Source organism: Botryllus schlosseri, chromosome 8, assembly GCF_051294905.1.
Source record: "Botryllus schlosseri isolate E-star chromosome 8, Bs_hap1, whole genome shotgun sequence".
Lineage (NCBI taxonomy): Eukaryota > Metazoa > Chordata > Ascidiacea > Stolidobranchia > Styelidae > Botryllus > Botryllus schlosseri.
In genome coordinates this window covers 2333417-2352862 of record NC_137243.1, presented here as the reverse complement: position 1 = coordinate 2352862, position 19446 = coordinate 2333417, and the positions used below count along the sequence as shown (strand labels likewise).

Genomic DNA, 19446 nt, shown 5'->3' with positions numbered 1-19446 from the left:
TTCCATGTCAACTACGACAGTTAAAGTAGATGAGGAGGCCATCTTATAACGATGAAAAGTATAACCTATACAAAAAGTACATTGCACTTTGAATGGACAGTGGCAAGTGTATAAAAATTATCCTGAATGCCTTGACTCAATAAATTTAAAAATGAGTCTTCTGACCCATATTACATAGGCTACTAGCCACCATTGTTAAATGCTTGATAACTTCGCAAAACAATATTGTACATCACGCAGGCTCATTGGGACATCGATTTTGCCAACATATCAAGTCCATGTTAAATGTGGATATAATTAGCGTAATATGCACATGCAGAGATTTCGACTTGAATGATGGAGAAAAAACTACTTCCACGGCTGCGGTCCGCTGGTCTAGTCAGGAATGAATACCAGACGCTAGAAAGAAATACGTCTCTAAAACTATATTCAGCACGTTAACGCTGGCTGCCAATGATGTAATAAAGCAAACTTTATCATATTATTGCTAATACGTCAAAGGCGTATTGCCGAGGGAGGTTTTGTTTACAACGTAACTGTGTATGCGATGAAGCGTGACACGGAACACGCTGAAACGCAGAGCTCACGGGAGTTTCCAATCATTGTATTTATATCATTGGATGTGACCTTGAAATACACAGCAAATTTCAGTTATCACTTGTATAACGAAAACTCAGCTACACTTATAGCTGAGATGCAAAGCTTATATATGCTATAGAATATTACACTGAAAGCGGAACCAACTGAAGTTAGCGAACCGTGTTGGTTTATAAAATAGCAAATAAATGGCCAAAATGTTTATCATTGAAAAGACTGATGACAATCATTGTTACCCATACCTGTGAAATACGTGCTTTCGAGTTGTGTTCGAGAATTTAATGATGTAGTTGTGGAATATGTGGATGTACTTTTACAGATACATTTTACCATCGTGTCCCTGGTCGGTCTTGGAAGTTCGACTTCATCCTACGATATATACAGCATTGCGGTGATCAGATCAGTGGCGCTTTCTTGTTACATTCGCATATTAAGTTTTCATTGGAAAGGATTAAATTTGGACCGAACTTAACTCATTAAAAATCGCGTCAAAGCCTATCGTAATCAAATTCCCACTGTGATTGATTGTCTGGCGGTTTACAAGAGTCGCCGCAAGATGGCATTTTAGTCGGTGGAAATTGCGGAACTCCGTAGGAAACCAAAAACGCTATGAAGTGTCGTTTTTGATTGATTTTACATTTTTAAAGGCAGACAATGGCTCTCCGTAATAATTCTGCAAGGCCTGTGCGGCTCGAGGACGAGTTTTATCGTATAATGACACGTGTCAGGAATCAGGATTGGCTGATGTTCGCCCGTCGCAGTTTGCATCTTCCGAATCACCAAATAGATGATATTTGCGCGGATCACCCGAAGGATAATAGAGAACAGAAGTACCAAATGCTTTCTTTATGGCAGAGGCGAAATGGCCGGGCAGCAACATCTGAGCGTCTCCATCGACTTGTTGATGATTTTAATATAGTGCATGTACCGGCAAATCTCGATGTGCCGAGGAATCAGCCCACCCAAGTGGCGGATGATATTTCGCAGTCAGCTGGCATGTTACATCCTAGTCAAGTTACTACTAGTTATCACCAAGCACCCCGTGTTTTTGAGCAACCTCGACAACGCAACTTTGATCAAAATTATTCTGTCAATCCAACAGTTGACCCCGATGAAAACGAAAGCATCGCAACTAGTGTGAGTTTGAGTCGCGCCGAAGTTGAGGATTCAAACTACGCCAAAACATCGAGTGAAACATTCCCCAAGGAAGTTAAAGAAGAAAGAGTCCAATCGAGGACAGCAACAACGTATCCTAACAAAGCATTTCATGCACCTACCCCAGATCATCAGAACATTACTCGCAATTTAGTTACCGCAGCAAACTGTTTGGAAGAACCTACAGAAACCAGTGACAAGTTGAAAGATTACTGTTCTAAAGCTGTCATGATTGACATTCAAACGTCTACGAGCGGATTTTATGAGTCTCACTTCGGAGAGGTTGAGGACATTTATAAGATAATCCACAATCCAAAAGGAGCTGTTTGGATCATGAATAACTCGTTTCGTGGACGAAAAAATGAGCGCCATGGCTCCCATTGTGACCTCGACAATATGGAGCGCTTATGGCAAAAAATTGGTTGCAAGACCATCATAAGAAAAGATCTTCCTGCGCACGACTCGATCACACGGTTAAAAAAATTTGCGTCTTCTGCAACCGCACACAATAGTGATTTCGTTGTTGTTGTGATCATGTCGCACGGCGGACAAGAAAATGGTGAAGTAGTCTTCTATGGTGAAGACGGAGAGTTTGTTGAAGTGCGAATAGTACTAGAAATATTCAACAATGCAAATGCGCGAAAGCTGCAAGGCATTCCCAAGCTTTTTTTCTTCCAGATTTGCCGCGGAACAGGTCTCGACAAAGGTGTAGCACCCGGAACACCACAAAATAGCCGCGAATTGCAAGATTCATTCGGGTCATTGCAAGACACTGTTAGAAACTCGATTCATTCTAACAATGATGACGGTACAGACGCTCTAGGAGATCGTTCAGATCGACTACCGACTATTTCGGATTGCTTGGTAACGTACGCTACTCAGGCTGGTTTCAAAGCGTTCCGTAATAATGCGAAAGGCAGCTGGTTCATTAATGCCATCGTGAATATATTCTCGAGACACGCTCATGACCAACACGTTCTGGAACTGATGACTATGGTGAACAATGAAATGTCTACAAAATCTGCACGGAGTCAAAAGAATAAGGATCTGGACGGCGCAAAAGTAATGAGCGACTTAAACTCAACTTTGCGGAAAAAACTGTTTTTGTTTCCGGGATTTCCTGACGATGAAGACGATGGCGATGATTATTAAGTCTTTGTAGATTTATGTGCAGAAATTTCAATTGCAAAGGAATTGGTATTGCTACTAGCAAGAATTGAAGAAATCAACCATCACAACTTACTCATGTTGCTCCAACTAACACTCGGCCTCTAGCACTTGAACTGTGGGCCCAGGCTTGCGTTGCATGGATTGATTCAGTCCTGTGATAAATGGATGTACTAATAGCAATAGGGCTGTTGCATCAATTCACGGCAAAATGACTTGGTCACTCCATTATCAATTTTTATTAGAGTATTCATACTATGCCAAATTTTATTATAAATTTTTATGACTATACTTCGTGTCAATCGGTAATCTGGCAGTGGTGTCATCAGAGCGCAAAACTCACAGAAGTTATAACACTCTATCCTTGGCAAACATCTCAAGAACTAGCCAGGCATGTCACGTGGCCTTCTCAAGGGCATCTGTCCGTATTTTAATTATGCCTTATCATAATATCAGCAAATTTTTGTTGCTAATGTCAACTCTTAATGGTCTACAGAAATATTTTCCGCTATCAGTCAAATGAATACAGCGCAGATGAACGCAATTGACAATTTGATCACAAATGCATTCAGTTCATTGGCTAACTACAATCGCGATAGCCGATCAAAATTATTGTACGTAATCGTTACTTAAACCAAGACCAAATTATAGTGATGGAGCTGATTGTATAATGGAATGTTGTGTCTAGTTGCTAACCATTTCAGAACTCAATCACTCAAGTGCGGAACAAATGATCCGCCATTGCGATGTTATCATTATTTATGATTGACAAATCAACTTCACTTTCTATTTTTTCAAAGGTTTATCCATCTTACTCTTCCATCGATACATTTTCCGTTTCATGAATTAGATACGATTTCGTATCATTCCTCCGATTCTGATGTTGGCGTGTCATGCACTGTACAAACTTGCTTGAGTAATTATGTGTATTGGCATGGTTTTTTGGCAAGTTTTTCTATAACCGCGCTCTGTGCACCACGTCTCGCGTCTCCATTGAGTTCAAATTCATGTCAAAGTATGCTTCAGAGTAGCAAGTGTTGTGATAAGTTGTCTTAGCGGCTGAAATGAAATGTAACCGTGACTTTTTGTATGTTCCAATGTGTTTTATCGCTATTCTTGTAAGACAGGGCCGGCCAACCCGTGGCCCGCGGGCCACATGTGAGTGGCCCGCGAGGTAATTTCCGAAATTTCTAATATCATCAAAAATGGATTGCACAGATTTTGAGCTTGCAAGGCCAACAATTAATTTGATTAGTCTGGCCGCAATACTTGAGATGTGATGAATAAAATATCAGTTCCGACGCATTGACAGATCCATCAGCCATTCACATATTGGTACATCTTCGTACACTACAATAAAGCAGAATAATTTACGATAGATTAATCAAATGTAAATATTTTCTACAAGCTTAGCGCAATATGTTGTCACTCGATTTCTTGTTTTTAATATTGTTGCCCTTTTGTTAAAATGGAAGAACACCTAATGTATCAGATTGAGTCTAACTATATTCGCGATTACGAGACAAAGTGTCGTTTATCATATGCGACCTTGCGTTTGCGCTCGCAGTAAGACCGTCCACCGTGAAACCTAGGCACGAAATGATTGACGCATGTTGGTCACAGCTTTCGATATCGATATACTATGCCTATGCGCCGAATAGCCCAGTCCTCGCAAACTTAGCCCAGCGATATACAGCAGGCTTGCAATATAGTCAAGTGACAATATTATTGACCTGTGAACTTGAAAAATTTTTCGCGCTTCGCGCGGATAGTGGCCTGCGCAAAAGTTCGTCAATCAAATGCGGCCCTTTGGCCGAAAAGGTTGGCCAGCCCTGTTGTAAGATCAAGTAATTTTGCTTGGTAAGGATGAGCCAAGTGACGTTGGAGTTTCAAAGCAACTCTATCTTCGAATAAAGTAATTTTGTTGAACTCAATCGAAGTTGTTTGAACTGTGTCTTTTCATAGTGTTGCAATCTTGCATTTTTTTTAAATGGATGTTTGAGTGATGGCATTCCTTTATGATGATAGCTGAATAGTTGGGCCGAGTTAATTTACCAGATTGATTCGATTACAAGTGTTGATCCAACCTGAGCTCAGGACATCAGGCACAGCAGGGTGGTAATGACCAAAGTTGCGATTTTTATGTGACTCGAATCAGAGTTGTAACCAAGTCCAAATTCAATCGCACTTCCATAGTTTTGACTCGAATCATTTTCAAGTCGGTGAGTAGAGGGTCGAGTCCGAGTCATTGTGTTGACTGTTCGGTTTTGAGTTCTATCCGGTTCAAGTCACTTAGCTTTTAACTCTGCTCGAGTGATATAGAAGGGCATATTATCGTAATTTTTCTCAGTTCTAACAATTCATCGTCCTGTTTTCCAAGTATCAGGACTGATAGACGAAATACCAATCTTGTGGTGATTTTGTTATTCTTTGAAGTTGCAATGAAATGGCTGTCTTAGCCGTCCTAGCACAAGTCGAGTCAATACAAGAATTAAGTTGAGTCATTTCACGCATTTTTGAAAATGACTAGAGGCAAGTAGTCATCAAAAAATCGTGACTCCGGTCATTACAACCTTGGTGCGACTCGACTTGTAATCACGTCACATAGTCATTATGTAGCCATACTGCCTCCTTTTTCAGGTATTTGAAAATGTCCTATTTTTTAAGAATTCCTCCCCCTTTACAGCTTCTAGGCTTTTAGAGGTAAGATAGTGGATAGATGCGAGTGAACAATGACATAACTGACGCTAAATAGGAAATTCGTGGTTCGAACGAAAGTGACGACCTTTTTTTTAGTCAACCAACGCAAAGTGTTTTTTCCAGATTTTACTCCGGAACTCCAATTTTGAAAAGGTGTCCTCCTTTCCCGATTCCAAAATATGGTTACCCTACATAAGGCCGAGGCAGGCATTATTTCATCGTCTTTTCGAAAAACTCGGGATTTTTTCTATCAAAATTGGGTCGGGAATTTGAATACTCGTGCCAAGAGAGAGTATTACATTACGAATGCGACGCATCCGATATAGCCCAAGCAAAGCTGTAACATAGCCTCAGCTGCTATCACTCGACCGACCCTCTGCGCCCTGACTTGAGCTTGACTCGTGGTGAATTGAAAATGACTCGTCTTGAGGAACAGTAAGAGAGACTTGGCGAGTAATTTATGCGCGCACGAAAAAGGCCTAGTCAATGAAATCAGACGGAGGTGAATTATCATGACGTAAGCTGAAATGGAAACGGCAAAAGCGCAGTGTAGCGGTTTTCTGCAGGTTAGGTTTCCCTCGACGCCGAACATAAACAAGAACAACTCATACATGACCAATTGACCTGACCAGAGTAGCCTAAATAGGAATAGGCCGTTGTATATTTTGCCCTTAATGTTTTTGCTATATAATGTCGCGCCAACCATAATTATTTCATTATGAACATTGAACATCAATCTTAAAAAATGATATGTGACTTGTGACTCGGCGTCACCATTGATGTCAAAATGTCTTAGAAGCAGCGTATTTCAAAATGAACTACTTAATTCCCACTTATCGCCATACTAACACTGTTGCCCTACCACGCCCAGGACATATATGGTATTCCAACAGTTGTGGTCCTAGCGTAATCGAGTCCCGAAAAGCATATGAAGAGTTAGCGTAGTGGCGGTGGTCCTGGTTCGATTCCGCGTTAGAGGTTTATCTGGACTCTTCCCCCGCGTCGCTGTTTCTTACGGCGACACAATAGACCCGGTGTAAGAGCCCACTCTCAGGGCATTGAAAGAGCCGCAGAATGGAGATTGATATCAAGAAGAACGATGACATCGTAGTGTGGCGAGAGAGCGCAGCGGTATAATCCGCGGTAGCAGTACCAGTATGTTCGTGGTTCGAGTCCAACCAAGGTCGACTTCAGAATTCCTATACCTAAGTGTTGGAGGACTATCCAGGCTCCTCCTCGCCACCTCATCCGCCTAAGCCAGGGGCGGCCAACCAATGGCCCGCGAGAAGGTTTTGAGTGGCCCGCGAGGTCATTTTCGAAATTAGTTATATTATCAGAAAATAAATTATCGAGGTTATTTATTATGAGCTTGTAAGTCCAAACCAAAATTTCATTATCTTGACCGCGGAATTTGGAATGTTAATGAGTAAAACATCAGTTCCGACGCATCGACGAAGCCAGAGGCAAGCCACATGTTTCGTAGATCGTCGTGACCATAAAGTAGAATACTTCGTGGCAAAATTTTTTCACTTGAAATTTTTCTTAGCACTTCGAGCAATTTATTGTCACTCGATTTTTTGCTTTTAGTGTTTCTACCCCTCCTGAAAATTAAGAATTTGAAATACGCCGAATTTACAGAAAGGAGTCTGACTATATTCGGAATTATGGCCGAATGTGTCGTCCAACATGAGACTTCACGTCTGCACTAGAAGAAAGATCGTCAGCCATGAACCCTTTGTACAAAATGATATGGAACAGTGCTTTTCAACATGTGTGACGGCTCGCACTGGTGCGAATGAAAAAAATTGCAGTGTGAATGACGAAGGTGGTGCGAATGAAAATTCAGGATGAGTGCGAATGTTAATTTTTCTGACCTGGAATAATTCAAATAAACCTAGTAGGAAATTCAAGGGCAGTTTAACTTTTGTTGTTGCGACGCAATAATTGTAAAAGCTTGTTTAGCGTACGAGTTAGGACGCACCGACAAGCCGTCGTGAATTAAAATTTTCGCACTATAATTATTACGTAACCAAAAGACTGGTTTGGAAGCTTGTGTAGTGCAGACATACAGTACAGTATATCAGCCCGTCTGAGACTGCGACAGGCTAAAAATGACGTCAAATTGACTTCTGCTTTCTTGCGCTTCACAATCATCATTTCGTATTACCTGTTCGATTAGTGCGAGGCAAGAGGATATGCCCTCCTTACAGACTGACATTTCCAAGTTCCTGTAATGCAAATTTTTACCCCTTCAAGGGTTATAAAAGTATGGACCGCGAAGGGTATAATTTTGGATCGACATGGTACCAGAGCTATCTGTAAATGTGTATGTAATATTTGCTAATTTATTGCAAAAAATCCTGCGATAGTTTTTACAAATCTAAGATCACTGTGTTGGGTACTGTAGCTAATAAGCGAGACACGCAGATAATATTGCTTTATCACAACAATTCATGATAAAATTTGTTCGACTGTTTTTTTTCTTCTGGAAAACATGGTCGAATGCCGTTGGGATGAACTCGTGTAGGGACTATAGGGATGCGCAAGCAGCGAGTTTAGGTTTATGAGACTCATTCATTTCGCGGCCAACCCTTTCTGTGTCGGGTTAAATGAAGGCGTGAAGTTTTGGCCAACTAATCGCTGATAAAATGAGGTGCCAAAACATAAGGGTCGACTAAGCCTTTTGCCAAAAAGGACCGATGCTGGATGGCTAAACCAGTGTATATGGATATGCTCCGTTGTCGGCACGGAATATTCCCGATCTTGCAATCCGAGCAGACACTCTGAGGAATTTAATTCACCCTAATTTGAAGTCGCGTGCGTCAGACATATTTTGTAGAGCTGTGTTAGATAGAATTGTGGTGTGCGTGTTCTGTATGTCATACATGTCCGTAATATCGTAGCATACTACTGTAATATTCAAAATGAATTCCTTTTCATGGGTGAGGCTCGGGTCGCGAGATGCCACAAAAACTCAAATTTTGGTGGTAGTCATAAAACCTGCTTTAACGTTATTAAAGTGTTATCAATTCTCAAGTTAGATTGAGATAAAGAGCATAGGTGAGTTTATTTGCTCTTCACACATTCTCGCGAGACAGAAAATGGGAAATCGAAAAAAAAGTTGGAGCAACGTATCATAAGGTAGCGAGCTCTAATGTGCCCTACTCTCCCTCATCGTTTGGACCTTATTTTGCAAGACATAAGGCAAAAGCCTCAACACAAACAAGTAGGTTTTTAACCCTTTCGACAAACTGGAGCCTCCCGGACCTTTTTGTCAGCTCTCAAAATCGATTTCTTCCAGCCATCATTTTTCACTAGTGAAAAATACGTTGTATACGTTGTATTTTGGATAGGAGTGCAGAACATATTTTAAGGCCTGGCCATCCAAGCACTGGTAGACTTTCTTGTACAAAACCCAGCAACTTGTTTGACTGAAAAGGGTTTTAGTGAAATAGTTGAAATCAAAACGAGCGAAAATAGTTGCCTTTTTAATGAGACACTTGACATCTTGAGATACATAGTAGCCAATTTGTTGCACATCGGAACAAATAAATGTTGTATTTTCATCTTCTTTTTGTACAACAATTTTCGGTTAGTTTGTGCGAATGAAATTAATTTTTTTTTAAAGTGCGAATGAAGCTTAAAAATGTTGAAAAGCACTGATATAGACGCATGTTAACCGAAATCTTCTATATTAATATGTATTGTCCATGCCCAAGCCCCGAATGATCCAATCCTTGCCAAATGAGCCTATCGGCATACAGAGGCGACCGGCAATATGCAAATAACAATATTATTGAAACTATTGTCCTACTTTGCAGATACCTGGCAGCAAAGGGAGTACAAGTGACGTTCATTTGGATTCCCGCTCATACAGGAATGCGTGGCAATGAAAGGGCGGATGAACTCGCAAAACTGGCCGCTAGCACACCTGGATCCAACGACGAAAACGAAATCATTCTGTCACTTGCCGAAATGAAGTCACGCACTAATGAAATATGTATTGAGAAGTGGATGTCGGAATTGAACGGCATCGAATAAGACTCTACGTACATACGTTTACACGCACCATTCTCATGCATTCCCCGTCAACGAAATCTGTCGCGAAGGGAATCGTCCATAATATTGCGACTGCAAACTGGTCACTGTAAATTGAACTATCACCTCCATCGCATGGGTTGTCATGACAGTGGTCTCTGCGAAACGTGCAGCGTACCAGAAACTGTCGAACATTTCCTAATGACGTGTCCTCGATACTATCACCAGAGACAATATTTAAAAAATGTAGCTGCACGTAGCAGTGTGAGCTTTAACTTTGACTGCCTTTTGACTGATCCGCGTATGGTTAATCCGGTCATAGAATTCGTTGTACTGTGTAGACGTATCTGATTTAACTATTAGCTCCCCCAGGCCTGGTGCACAAGACCTTAGTAGTCGAGCACCATAGAACCCCTTATACATACATACATAACAATATTATTGAGCGAATTCATTCATTAACTTTGATAAATTTTCGCGCATGGTGCGGCTAATAGTTTTCATGACATATAGTTGTTATCGATTTTGATGCATATTAAGTCTGGTTTCCAACGATACCTAAACCGGATCACTCCTGCCGGACGCCTAAAAAAGGTCATCAACATTCAAGTGGCCCGCGCAATGCTTCATAAATCTCATGTGGCCCTTTGATCGAAAAGGTTGGCCACCCTGGACTAAGCGGTGTCTTATAACAAGCCTAGAAGAGGGCCCTGCTGTCAGTCAGCAGTTACAGAACAAAAATGGAGAATGGACGTGTAATTGACCATAGTAGTCGACAATCGGGTTCTGGTTTAAATCAGGCTTATTCAAATCGGTGTGATACAATCATTTTTTTGGTGATTTTTTATTTTAATTTTACAATTTTGATTTTATTGATTATTTTGGTTTTTCAAATTTGCGGACGAGACGCGTGAATGTGGTTATTAACGGACAATCATGTGCATGTTATATAAACCGGAGATAGCATCTCGTCACCGGCACCGGTATAGTGCAGCTATTTGACGGACAGACGGGAAAAGAGCAAAGAGCAATAGTCAATCAATATGTTAGCGTTTTGCTGTAGATGCTCCATACTATGTTGTCTGCGACATTCTGCTGCTATTTTAGAGGCACTGGTGGGATACCAGCACTAGCGAAGCGCCATCGGGAGGCTCTATCGAATTCGAAAAATTGCCTCATCTCTGATCCAGTTATCTGACAAAAACCACTCCATCGATCAAGATGAAGATGCAACTATTGTGGATGGTTCCGATTTGACTCGACACGTTTCCTCGCTACTAAAACACATCAGTAATGATTTGGGCGACCGATCATTATCACATATGTTAAACGTTTTCAGCTATCTGGATGATAATTCACAGCCCTACATTATTAAAATTTAAGCGTTATCCTTCATAAACTTGATTGACATAGTCGTCATTCATCCCGCATTTTTTTGTTCATGTTGTTGTTATTATGAGTTAATAACCAAAAAAATAAATCTTGATTTGAATTATTTCAATGATTAAAATCGATTTTAATCAAGGGCAAAATGTTTTAAACCAGAACCCTAATCGACAAACACCATGAACACTACAAAATAAGCAAACAAACTGTGGCGTAGCAGTAGGGTTGCCATCAATGTTTCCTCTATGCTGGGCAATTGCGCAGTACTGACTAGAGGTCGACCGATATTGATTTTTACCGGCCGATACCGATACCGATATTTCGACACTCACAAGGCCGATAACCGATATCATAGGCCGATATTAATATGGAAGGAGCAGAGAACAATTTCGCCACAAATATTATATATTAGGCAAAATGGCACTTGTTCATACCACAGAAAGGTGAACAACAAACGAGAAAACTGAAATCGAAAAGACTTATTGCTTAATTGTGAACATTCGTTGAAATTTGGGATAACCCGAAAATCAAAACATGATACAGAATTGCAGATCAGTTCAGAAAAGGTAGATTGTAATGCAGAAAGCAAAATTTCTCTGCATGCTCTCCAAATTAAACTCGTCCTACAATGGTAAATCTGTCATATATTATCCTTTGCGTCGTCAAGTTCTTGAGATGAAGAACACGGGGCATTGAATTTCCAATATTTTTAATTTTTTAAAAATATAAAATATCGGCCGCGATATCGGCCTCCATAGACCGATATCGATAATCGGGCAAGCTCTAAATATCGGCCTCGATAATCGGCCATCTCGATGATCGGTCGACCTCTAGTACTGACACGGTCTCTGCGCTCAGAAAATCTAAGTTGCGCACAAAATATCCGAAGTGATGACCTTTTTTTAGTCGTTACGCACTGTTGTCCAAGGAACTGCACATGAGTTGGTGAGTGCGCGCAGACACGTGCAGAATTAGAGGGAATATTGGTTGTCATACGTACGTAATTTCCCAGACATGTCGGTAATTTCACTGTTCAAACTGCGTCCTGGAGGAAAATCTAAAATATGCCTAAATGTACGTAATTTTCAAGGCTTGAAATAGGATCAATTTTTTTCGTAAATCAACATAAACGATATTATTTTGGGGCAGATTGTTGCCACTTGGAAGTTTTCTTTGCGCTCTGCGCGAGATTTAGTGTCTCATTCATTTATTTTGATATGGGGACCACCACCCTCGAAAAAAAATGCAATCAAAAATAAATAAAAATAACCATCGCTGAAAAAAGTCTAATTCTAATCACAATTATAGGAAAATGGTAGGCTATATTCCTAGACTCGGTAAAGGCCATTCAGATGCTGTCAAAGATAGTGGTTCTAAATATGGTGGTCGTTTGCGTTTATTCTGGGGTTGGCAAAGATTATGAACGTAAAGCTACCAAAATAGGCCGTGAGTAAGTCTGGGTAAAGATGCTGGCAGTTTTTTAGTAATCAGCTTATCAAACTTTAAGCTTGGCCACAGAGCATTTTCAAATTAGAAACGAAGTCGCGACCATAAAAGGTTGAAAACGATCATATGTGCAACTTGCTGGTGCGGACCAGCATCTAAGCTTATAAATAGTCTTATCCGTGTGACATGACATGACATGACTTTACGATGTACATTGTACTGTACAATGACGTTTCCTACATTTTCGAAGTCATCATCCTCCACCAGCTCCACCGCTAACTATCATCATGTGGGCGGAGAGAGGATCAAAATTTTATAGTAATATAGGGAAGAATAAATAATATAGACCGCTTTCATTCAGAAAACTTAACGCCCAGATGTAGGCCTACCTCGAAACCAGACGCATATAACCAGCCCCCAGAAGTTGTATCGATTACCGTATGGTGGGCTAAAGATCAGTCTTTATTTGGGCGGGAGGAAGCTGAAGAAATGTTGTATCGGTCCTGGTTACAACACTCAACCACATACTCCGGATCGTGACCACCTCTGTTCGATAGGCGAAGCTTTGCTAGTGTGACGTCATATTGATAGACAATGTGTCATAGCTCTTTTTAAAATCCGCTAATGGACGCTAAGGAGTGTCCGGAATTTGGTCCACAAAAATATGATAACTAGGTTTGCATTTAACACAAATGAATGTTTAAAACACTTCTTTTAAAACATGTTTTAAACAAAGGCTTTTTTTCAAAAGCAAAATAGTTTTTTCAAGTTGTAAAATTATGCCATAATTGTGTAAATACATGTTGTATGAGCCTGCGAACAATTACCACCCGATATAGCTGACGTATACGATATGGGCGGGGGTTTGGAAGCCTCAAAATAGTCGGTTCAACAGCTACAATACGTATATATTTCGTCAAAGGAACTATATTTACCCTATATTGTCAATGTCAATCCACTATGACGTCACAATTGAATATTGGTGACGTCGTGACTTGAAAAAAACATGTTTTAAACAAGGGCCATATTGTTTTAACCATGTTGTTTTAAATTGATTTTTGTTTTAAATGCAACCCAAATGGTAACCCTACGTCAGGGGTTGGCAACTCCCGGCACGCGTGTCATTTGTGGCGCGTAGGATGATTTTTCATGGCACGCCAAATGATTTGACGAACACGACAAATTATAATCATGTTTGTTGCAAAACGTGTAACATAGGTTTTCAAAATGGAAAAAGCTCGTAGACGACTTCATTTTTTTTTTAATTTTCATTTGTCTTTTGAAGAAGATTTTAGTTAACTTGGACATTTTTCTTCCGCTTCGCGCGATTTACCGTGGCCTAATTTCTTGATTTCGGGAAAGCCTCAAAAAAATACATATATATATACTGCAACTTGATATCATATGAAAAAGTTTGGATGCTTTGCTCTAGAAGTGTGCACTCTGCAGCCTGTGGGAGTGCGATTATTTTATATGAACCAGCATTTTGGCGCTGGGAATTCATACTAGTAGACACACATTTCGGACAACATGCGCTGTGTGCGTTGCCAATATGATTTGCGGCGATAAAACATGGAAAAAAATAACCACCGCATGTTGACCAAAACGTTCGACATTGATATGTCCACTGCCCAGTCGCCGAAATGACCGGCACCAAATAGTCCAGCGCTCGCAGCTTCAGCCGCACGTCTCAAATGAGACCCACAGACTAAAATAATGAGTCCCGTGTCAAAATGCGAATATGTAATTGTGTTCGTCTCACGAATGGATATATTGTTTTAGTTTCGTCTGATACATTTAAGAGATTCCAATATATCCGGAGCAACTTATTGGTTACAATACCGAACAACCGAACGCAGTGGATTTGGAAACGAACAAGCCAACCACAGAAGATCGATCATTACGCGACTAAATTTAAATGATGCACATATTACGTAATAGGCAGCGGGTCCAGTGCGGTGGCGACCAAAATTTATACGCTTCGTGACCAATACTGTACGAATCACTGACGTAGCCGATGCCGTTGCCCGCTGCATGGGTGGTTGGTGGGATTCCCTGCTTGAAACGCTAAATATGACAAAATTGAAAATAGTTGGCACGACAGCTGGAAACATTTTGACATTTTTTGACATTTTGACAAGCTGCATACGAAAGCTTGCCAACCGCTGTTCTACCATGAATGATGATGCGCTATCAGGTATATCGATTATTTCTATAGCGAGAGAGACTATATATACGTTCGAAAACTCGATTTTGAAGAAAATATCGCTGATTTTGCTTCGGCAAAAGCTCGAAAAGTTCAATTTTGAGGTGGCTATTTGACCATATACTTGCCAAATACATTTGTTCTCCAATTTTTCTCTTTGGACTTAACACTGAGACAGTGAGGCTTCTTTCTCAAGCAATATAGAGCTTGTGACACGCGGCACATTAATTGGAATGATTTTTAATGAAAAGATTGCTAGAACATGAAACTATTTCAAAATTGGCTGCAGTCTTCTTTGGGCGGCTGCTTGAACGAAAGCCAGGGGTGGCAGCATATGCTCCTACGCCACTGCGACGAGGTGGATGCCAGTTTCAGTGACCGCAACTGATCGTTCGGCATCCTCCTATCTGCTCATCGCATCGCATTGTACATTGTGTGTGTGTCTTGATCAAATGAAAATTTATTCTGACGATCATAATGCATCATGAAGTAGGCCTAAACCTCGACAAGCACAGTTCTGATTTCGTGAAATCTACATTGGCGCGTTAAAATGTGCTTCCAGATATTGACTATGATTTAAGAATTATATTTACCTGTAGTTACCTGCTTGTTGTTTGTGGTATTCATGATTTTTTTCGACTGCAATTGTCAACGGTCATTTACACCAGACCGATTACGGATTGAACTTGAACATGACCGAACTCGAAACTGAACAGTGAACACGAGGACTCGAACTCGAGTGTTAACAATGTGACTCGGACTCGACCCTCTGCGTCCCGACTTGGACTTGGACTCGGTAGTGAATTGCAAATGGCTCGATTTGACTCGAGTCAAAACTATAAGCAATGAAATTGATTTGTTATTCGGAACCTTATACCTTGATTTCAACTCTGATGTTGGTCGATGGTCAGGTGATGGCGAAGTGACGAAAGTTTTCACCTTAAAATTACTATTATTTCTAATAGTAATTGAAATTCAATTTGTTCTGACTCGGTTTCTACTGGTTGGAATTTAGCCAATTTTGGTATGCAGCGTTTTTTTCGGCAATTCAACAATTTAATCAGTGAAGTTTGACAAAAAACATTGTTTTTGAACATCCCTAGTTAACAGAGATGAGCGGATTTGCAATTTCTATGTCCTAATCCAATCCAAATCCGAACCTTAAAGTCCAAATCCAAATCCTAATCCATAACTTTTTCTTATTCAAGTCCATGTCCAATCCTAAACCGATTCCAACTGGAAATTCAAAAAAATACTAATTTATGCAATGGAGGGATTCGAAAATTTTCTTACACAACCAACGATTCACTTGATTCAAGATAACTTAGTAACCATAAGTAGATTAATAACTGATCTGAATAAAGTTTGTCGCCATTCGCCACACGACATTTCAATCTCCCAGAAAATAGGTAAATCCAATCCAAATCCTAATCCGTTCTGAAAAAAATGTCTAATCCAAATCCGACAAAATTTCACAAATCCTGTTTTTTCAAAACCTAATCCTAATCCATGCTCATCTCTGCTAGTTAACGATCAATTCAAAGTACCGCAATCGAATTGACACCGAAGGCCGAACGCGAGATACGTATTGCGGTGTTCGAAAATAATCAATTTATCATTAATTCAATTGTGTTGCCTTGCGTTGCTCAGTTCAATTATTCCTCATCATTATCGCGTTACCTGTTCTCTTCTGTTATACTGGCTCGTCGACTGTATAGTATGTTGCTTGAAGCAGTGGTTACTTTGTCATTAACAAAGCAACAGTCGGTTTACGACAAGTATTAAAATAACATTCATTGTACCTATGTTTGGTAAAATTTGCAATGTACATAAAGCAACAAGCACGTCGTTGGAATTAGACGATTTCGGTGTTCTGTATTTTTGAACGTACTCGACCAAATTTTAAAAGTAATAAATTTGCATGGCGACTCGAGTGAATAAAACTTTTCAAAGGGCGCCGCCAACAAAAATATCTCAAATATACATTATACCATTGAATAATATATATTCGTAATGATATAAACCCGAATATTCTCGGCTGACACGCGGCAGCCTCCGTGTTTGATGATACGATTGTTTATATAGGCTACAATGTTCTTACCAATTCTCTACCATAGTCGCTGAATGTCAGCCGAATATATTCGGGTTCACTTCAGTATGAATATACTATGCAATTGTATATTGAAGTTCTGTACCTCTAAGCTCTTCAAAATAGCTTGGGAACTGCCGGTATATACACTAATACTGGAATATGCTTATTTAGTTTAGGGCAGCGACGAAGGAACGTGATAGTGCTCTCGACAAAGATCTGATTATATCGATCTAGTCTACCGACAGTCCGACACATGACACATTCATTTTATTCTCTTGTAATTTTGTGTTATCTTCTATTACTTTTCATTTAGTGTGGATTTGTCATGTGCATGCCTCTTATTCTACAAGCTCTATAGGCCAGGGTATGAGCGTCTGATTAAAAAAAAACTACCCCAAGTCGTTTCAACAACCTTCTATATCTTTCAATATCACAATGTTGTGGTGTTTTGAATCGATAAAAATTCAATAAATGACAGTTCGACTGACTGATGACCGCAACCCGCAATTAGAATCGACCATGGGATGGTTGTTGGTTGTTGTTGTTGCTTGTTGTATTCATGGTCTTTTTCGACTACAATGCTAATTTACAATTGGTAATGAGATGGTCTTCGTAGAAAAAGTGTCGTGATGTCTTTTGTTGCATGTCATTCACATGAAATATTATGTGGACACGAGGATAATAACAAGCATTAAAATAATATGTTTTCGTTATTTCTGTAAGAAGTCTTTACATTTGACATGACACCTACCCTTCTGTCGTAATAATTCGCAAATTGGCATTTTCGGATTACAGAATAGATGCAATTCAATAATCGATCTGGCATTTGCGAGACGACTATGGTCTCCGCGGTAAGCCCGCATACCCTCGGATCTAAACATTACTGTCGTTTGATATTATTATATTCTTTATTCACAGTAAAACCTGTAAATACATACATAATCCGTGGAGGAACCTGCCCCCAGTAAAATAGCGACATTGAATTCAGATTGTTATTCCTAAGAGGTCATATTACAGAATTGCGGTAGGCCTATATGAAGAACTTGCAATGGTTGCAGAGGTAGAGATGATTGAAAATGAATAATAGGTTATTTTATTGTTATTGCTAATATCATACACACAACTATGGTTGCTTTTAAAACAAACGGTGTTTTAAAACTCAAACATATTACTGTCGTGGTGTATACAAGGCCATAATAGGCGGCAGACGCCACTGTAATGTGCGGGGTTGCATTTAAAACAAAAAAATCAATTTAGAAAAAACATGTTTAAAACAAGGCTCTTGTTTAAAACATGCTTTTTATTGTATTCTTTTTGTTTTTGTTCAAGCCATGACGTCACGAATATTCAATTGTGACGTCATAGTGGATTGACATTGACAATTGAAAATATAAGATAGCTCCTTTGACGAAATATCTGTACTGTTGCTGTTTAACCGACTATTTTGAGGGTTCCAACCACCCCATATCGATATACGTCGGCTATATCCAGTGGTAATTGTCCGTAGGCTCATACAACAATATTTTTGGAAAGTATTTACACAATTATGGCATAATTTCACAACTTCAAAAAAAATCTTGTTTTTTTAAAAAGGCCTTTGTTTAAAACATGTTTACAGTGTTTTAAACAAAAGCCTTTTTAAAAAAACAAGATTTTTTTTGAAGTTGTGAAATTATGCCATAATTGTGTAAATACTTTCCAAAAATATTGTTGTATGAGCCTACGGACAATTACCACTGGATATAGCCGACGTATATCGATATGGGGTGGTTGGAACCCTCAAAATAGTCGGTTAAACAGCAACAGTACAGATATTTCGTCAAAGGAGCTATCTTATATTTTCAATTGTCAATGTCAATCCACTATGACGTCACAATTGAATATTCGTGACGTCATGGCTTGAACAAAAACAAAAAGAATACAATAAAAAGCATGTTTTAAACAAGAGCCTTGTTTTAAACATGTTTTTTTTAAATTGATTTTTTTGTTTTAAATGCAACCCCACACATTACAGCGGCGTCTGTCGCCTATTATGGCCTTGTATACACCACGACAGTAATATGTTTGAGTTCGGTTTACAATTCCGGGAACATGCCATTCTCGCGCGGTACCATTTTTCAGTCTTCTTCAGTGCGTGTCTTTCTCTTTGCTGACTTGTCGCAGGCTCACTTTCTCTCTGGGATTTCAGGGTTTGTAATGCACCGCATCCCGCGTAAGCCCTGGAAACACATAAACTATACTGGGAGAGAGCTGTGATGATTGAATCTGCTTCAATTGGTGTCGTGGCGGGGGATTCAGCATTAAATTCTCTGTCCTATCTTTTCATAATAGCCATCGAAGCTTTGTTCCGGTAGAAGTCACGAGGCGATTTCGTATACCCACAGACTGATTCGAGCTGGTGCTTATTTCGCAAATGGAGCCTCATCGGGATATGTTGACTATATGCTTCAATTCCGTTGGCGATTATAAGTTTTTCTTGACTTCTTGCTCTTCGGTATTCACGGTGTTTCGACTAAATAGCAAACCAGCCCGATATTATCTATTATGAATCCGTATCTGCCGATATGCATAACACTGCTAGGCTCCAATATTTCAGTAGAATTCTGGAGTCAACCTAGGTCGGACTCGAACTCGCAGCTGTGATATCTACAATAATGTT

At 39.8% G+C, this 19446-nt stretch overlaps 2 protein-coding genes across 2 annotated transcripts in view; one reads left to right on the top strand and one right to left on the bottom strand.

Moving 5' to 3' along the window:
• The window catches only part of LOC145444823 (uncharacterized), a 95197-nt gene that overhangs the window by 10241 nt on the left and 65510 nt on the right, over nt 1-19446 (bottom strand). The gene's annotated exons all lie outside the window — the stretch shown is intronic.
• LOC145444844 (caspase-2-like) lies at nt 916-4005 on the top strand. The gene has a single exon (XM_080322872.1). It carries the CDS (start codon nt 1252-1254, stop codon nt 2902-2904), a length of 1653 nt encoding a protein of 550 aa, XP_080178998.1. The 5' UTR covers nt 916-1251; the 3' UTR covers nt 2905-4005.

Excerpts from the sequence above, each read along its gene's own strand:
- LOC145444844 (XM_080322872.1), top strand. The coding sequence starts at position 1,252 with ATGGCTCTCCGTAATAATTCTGCAAGGCCTGTGCGGCTCGAGGACGAG.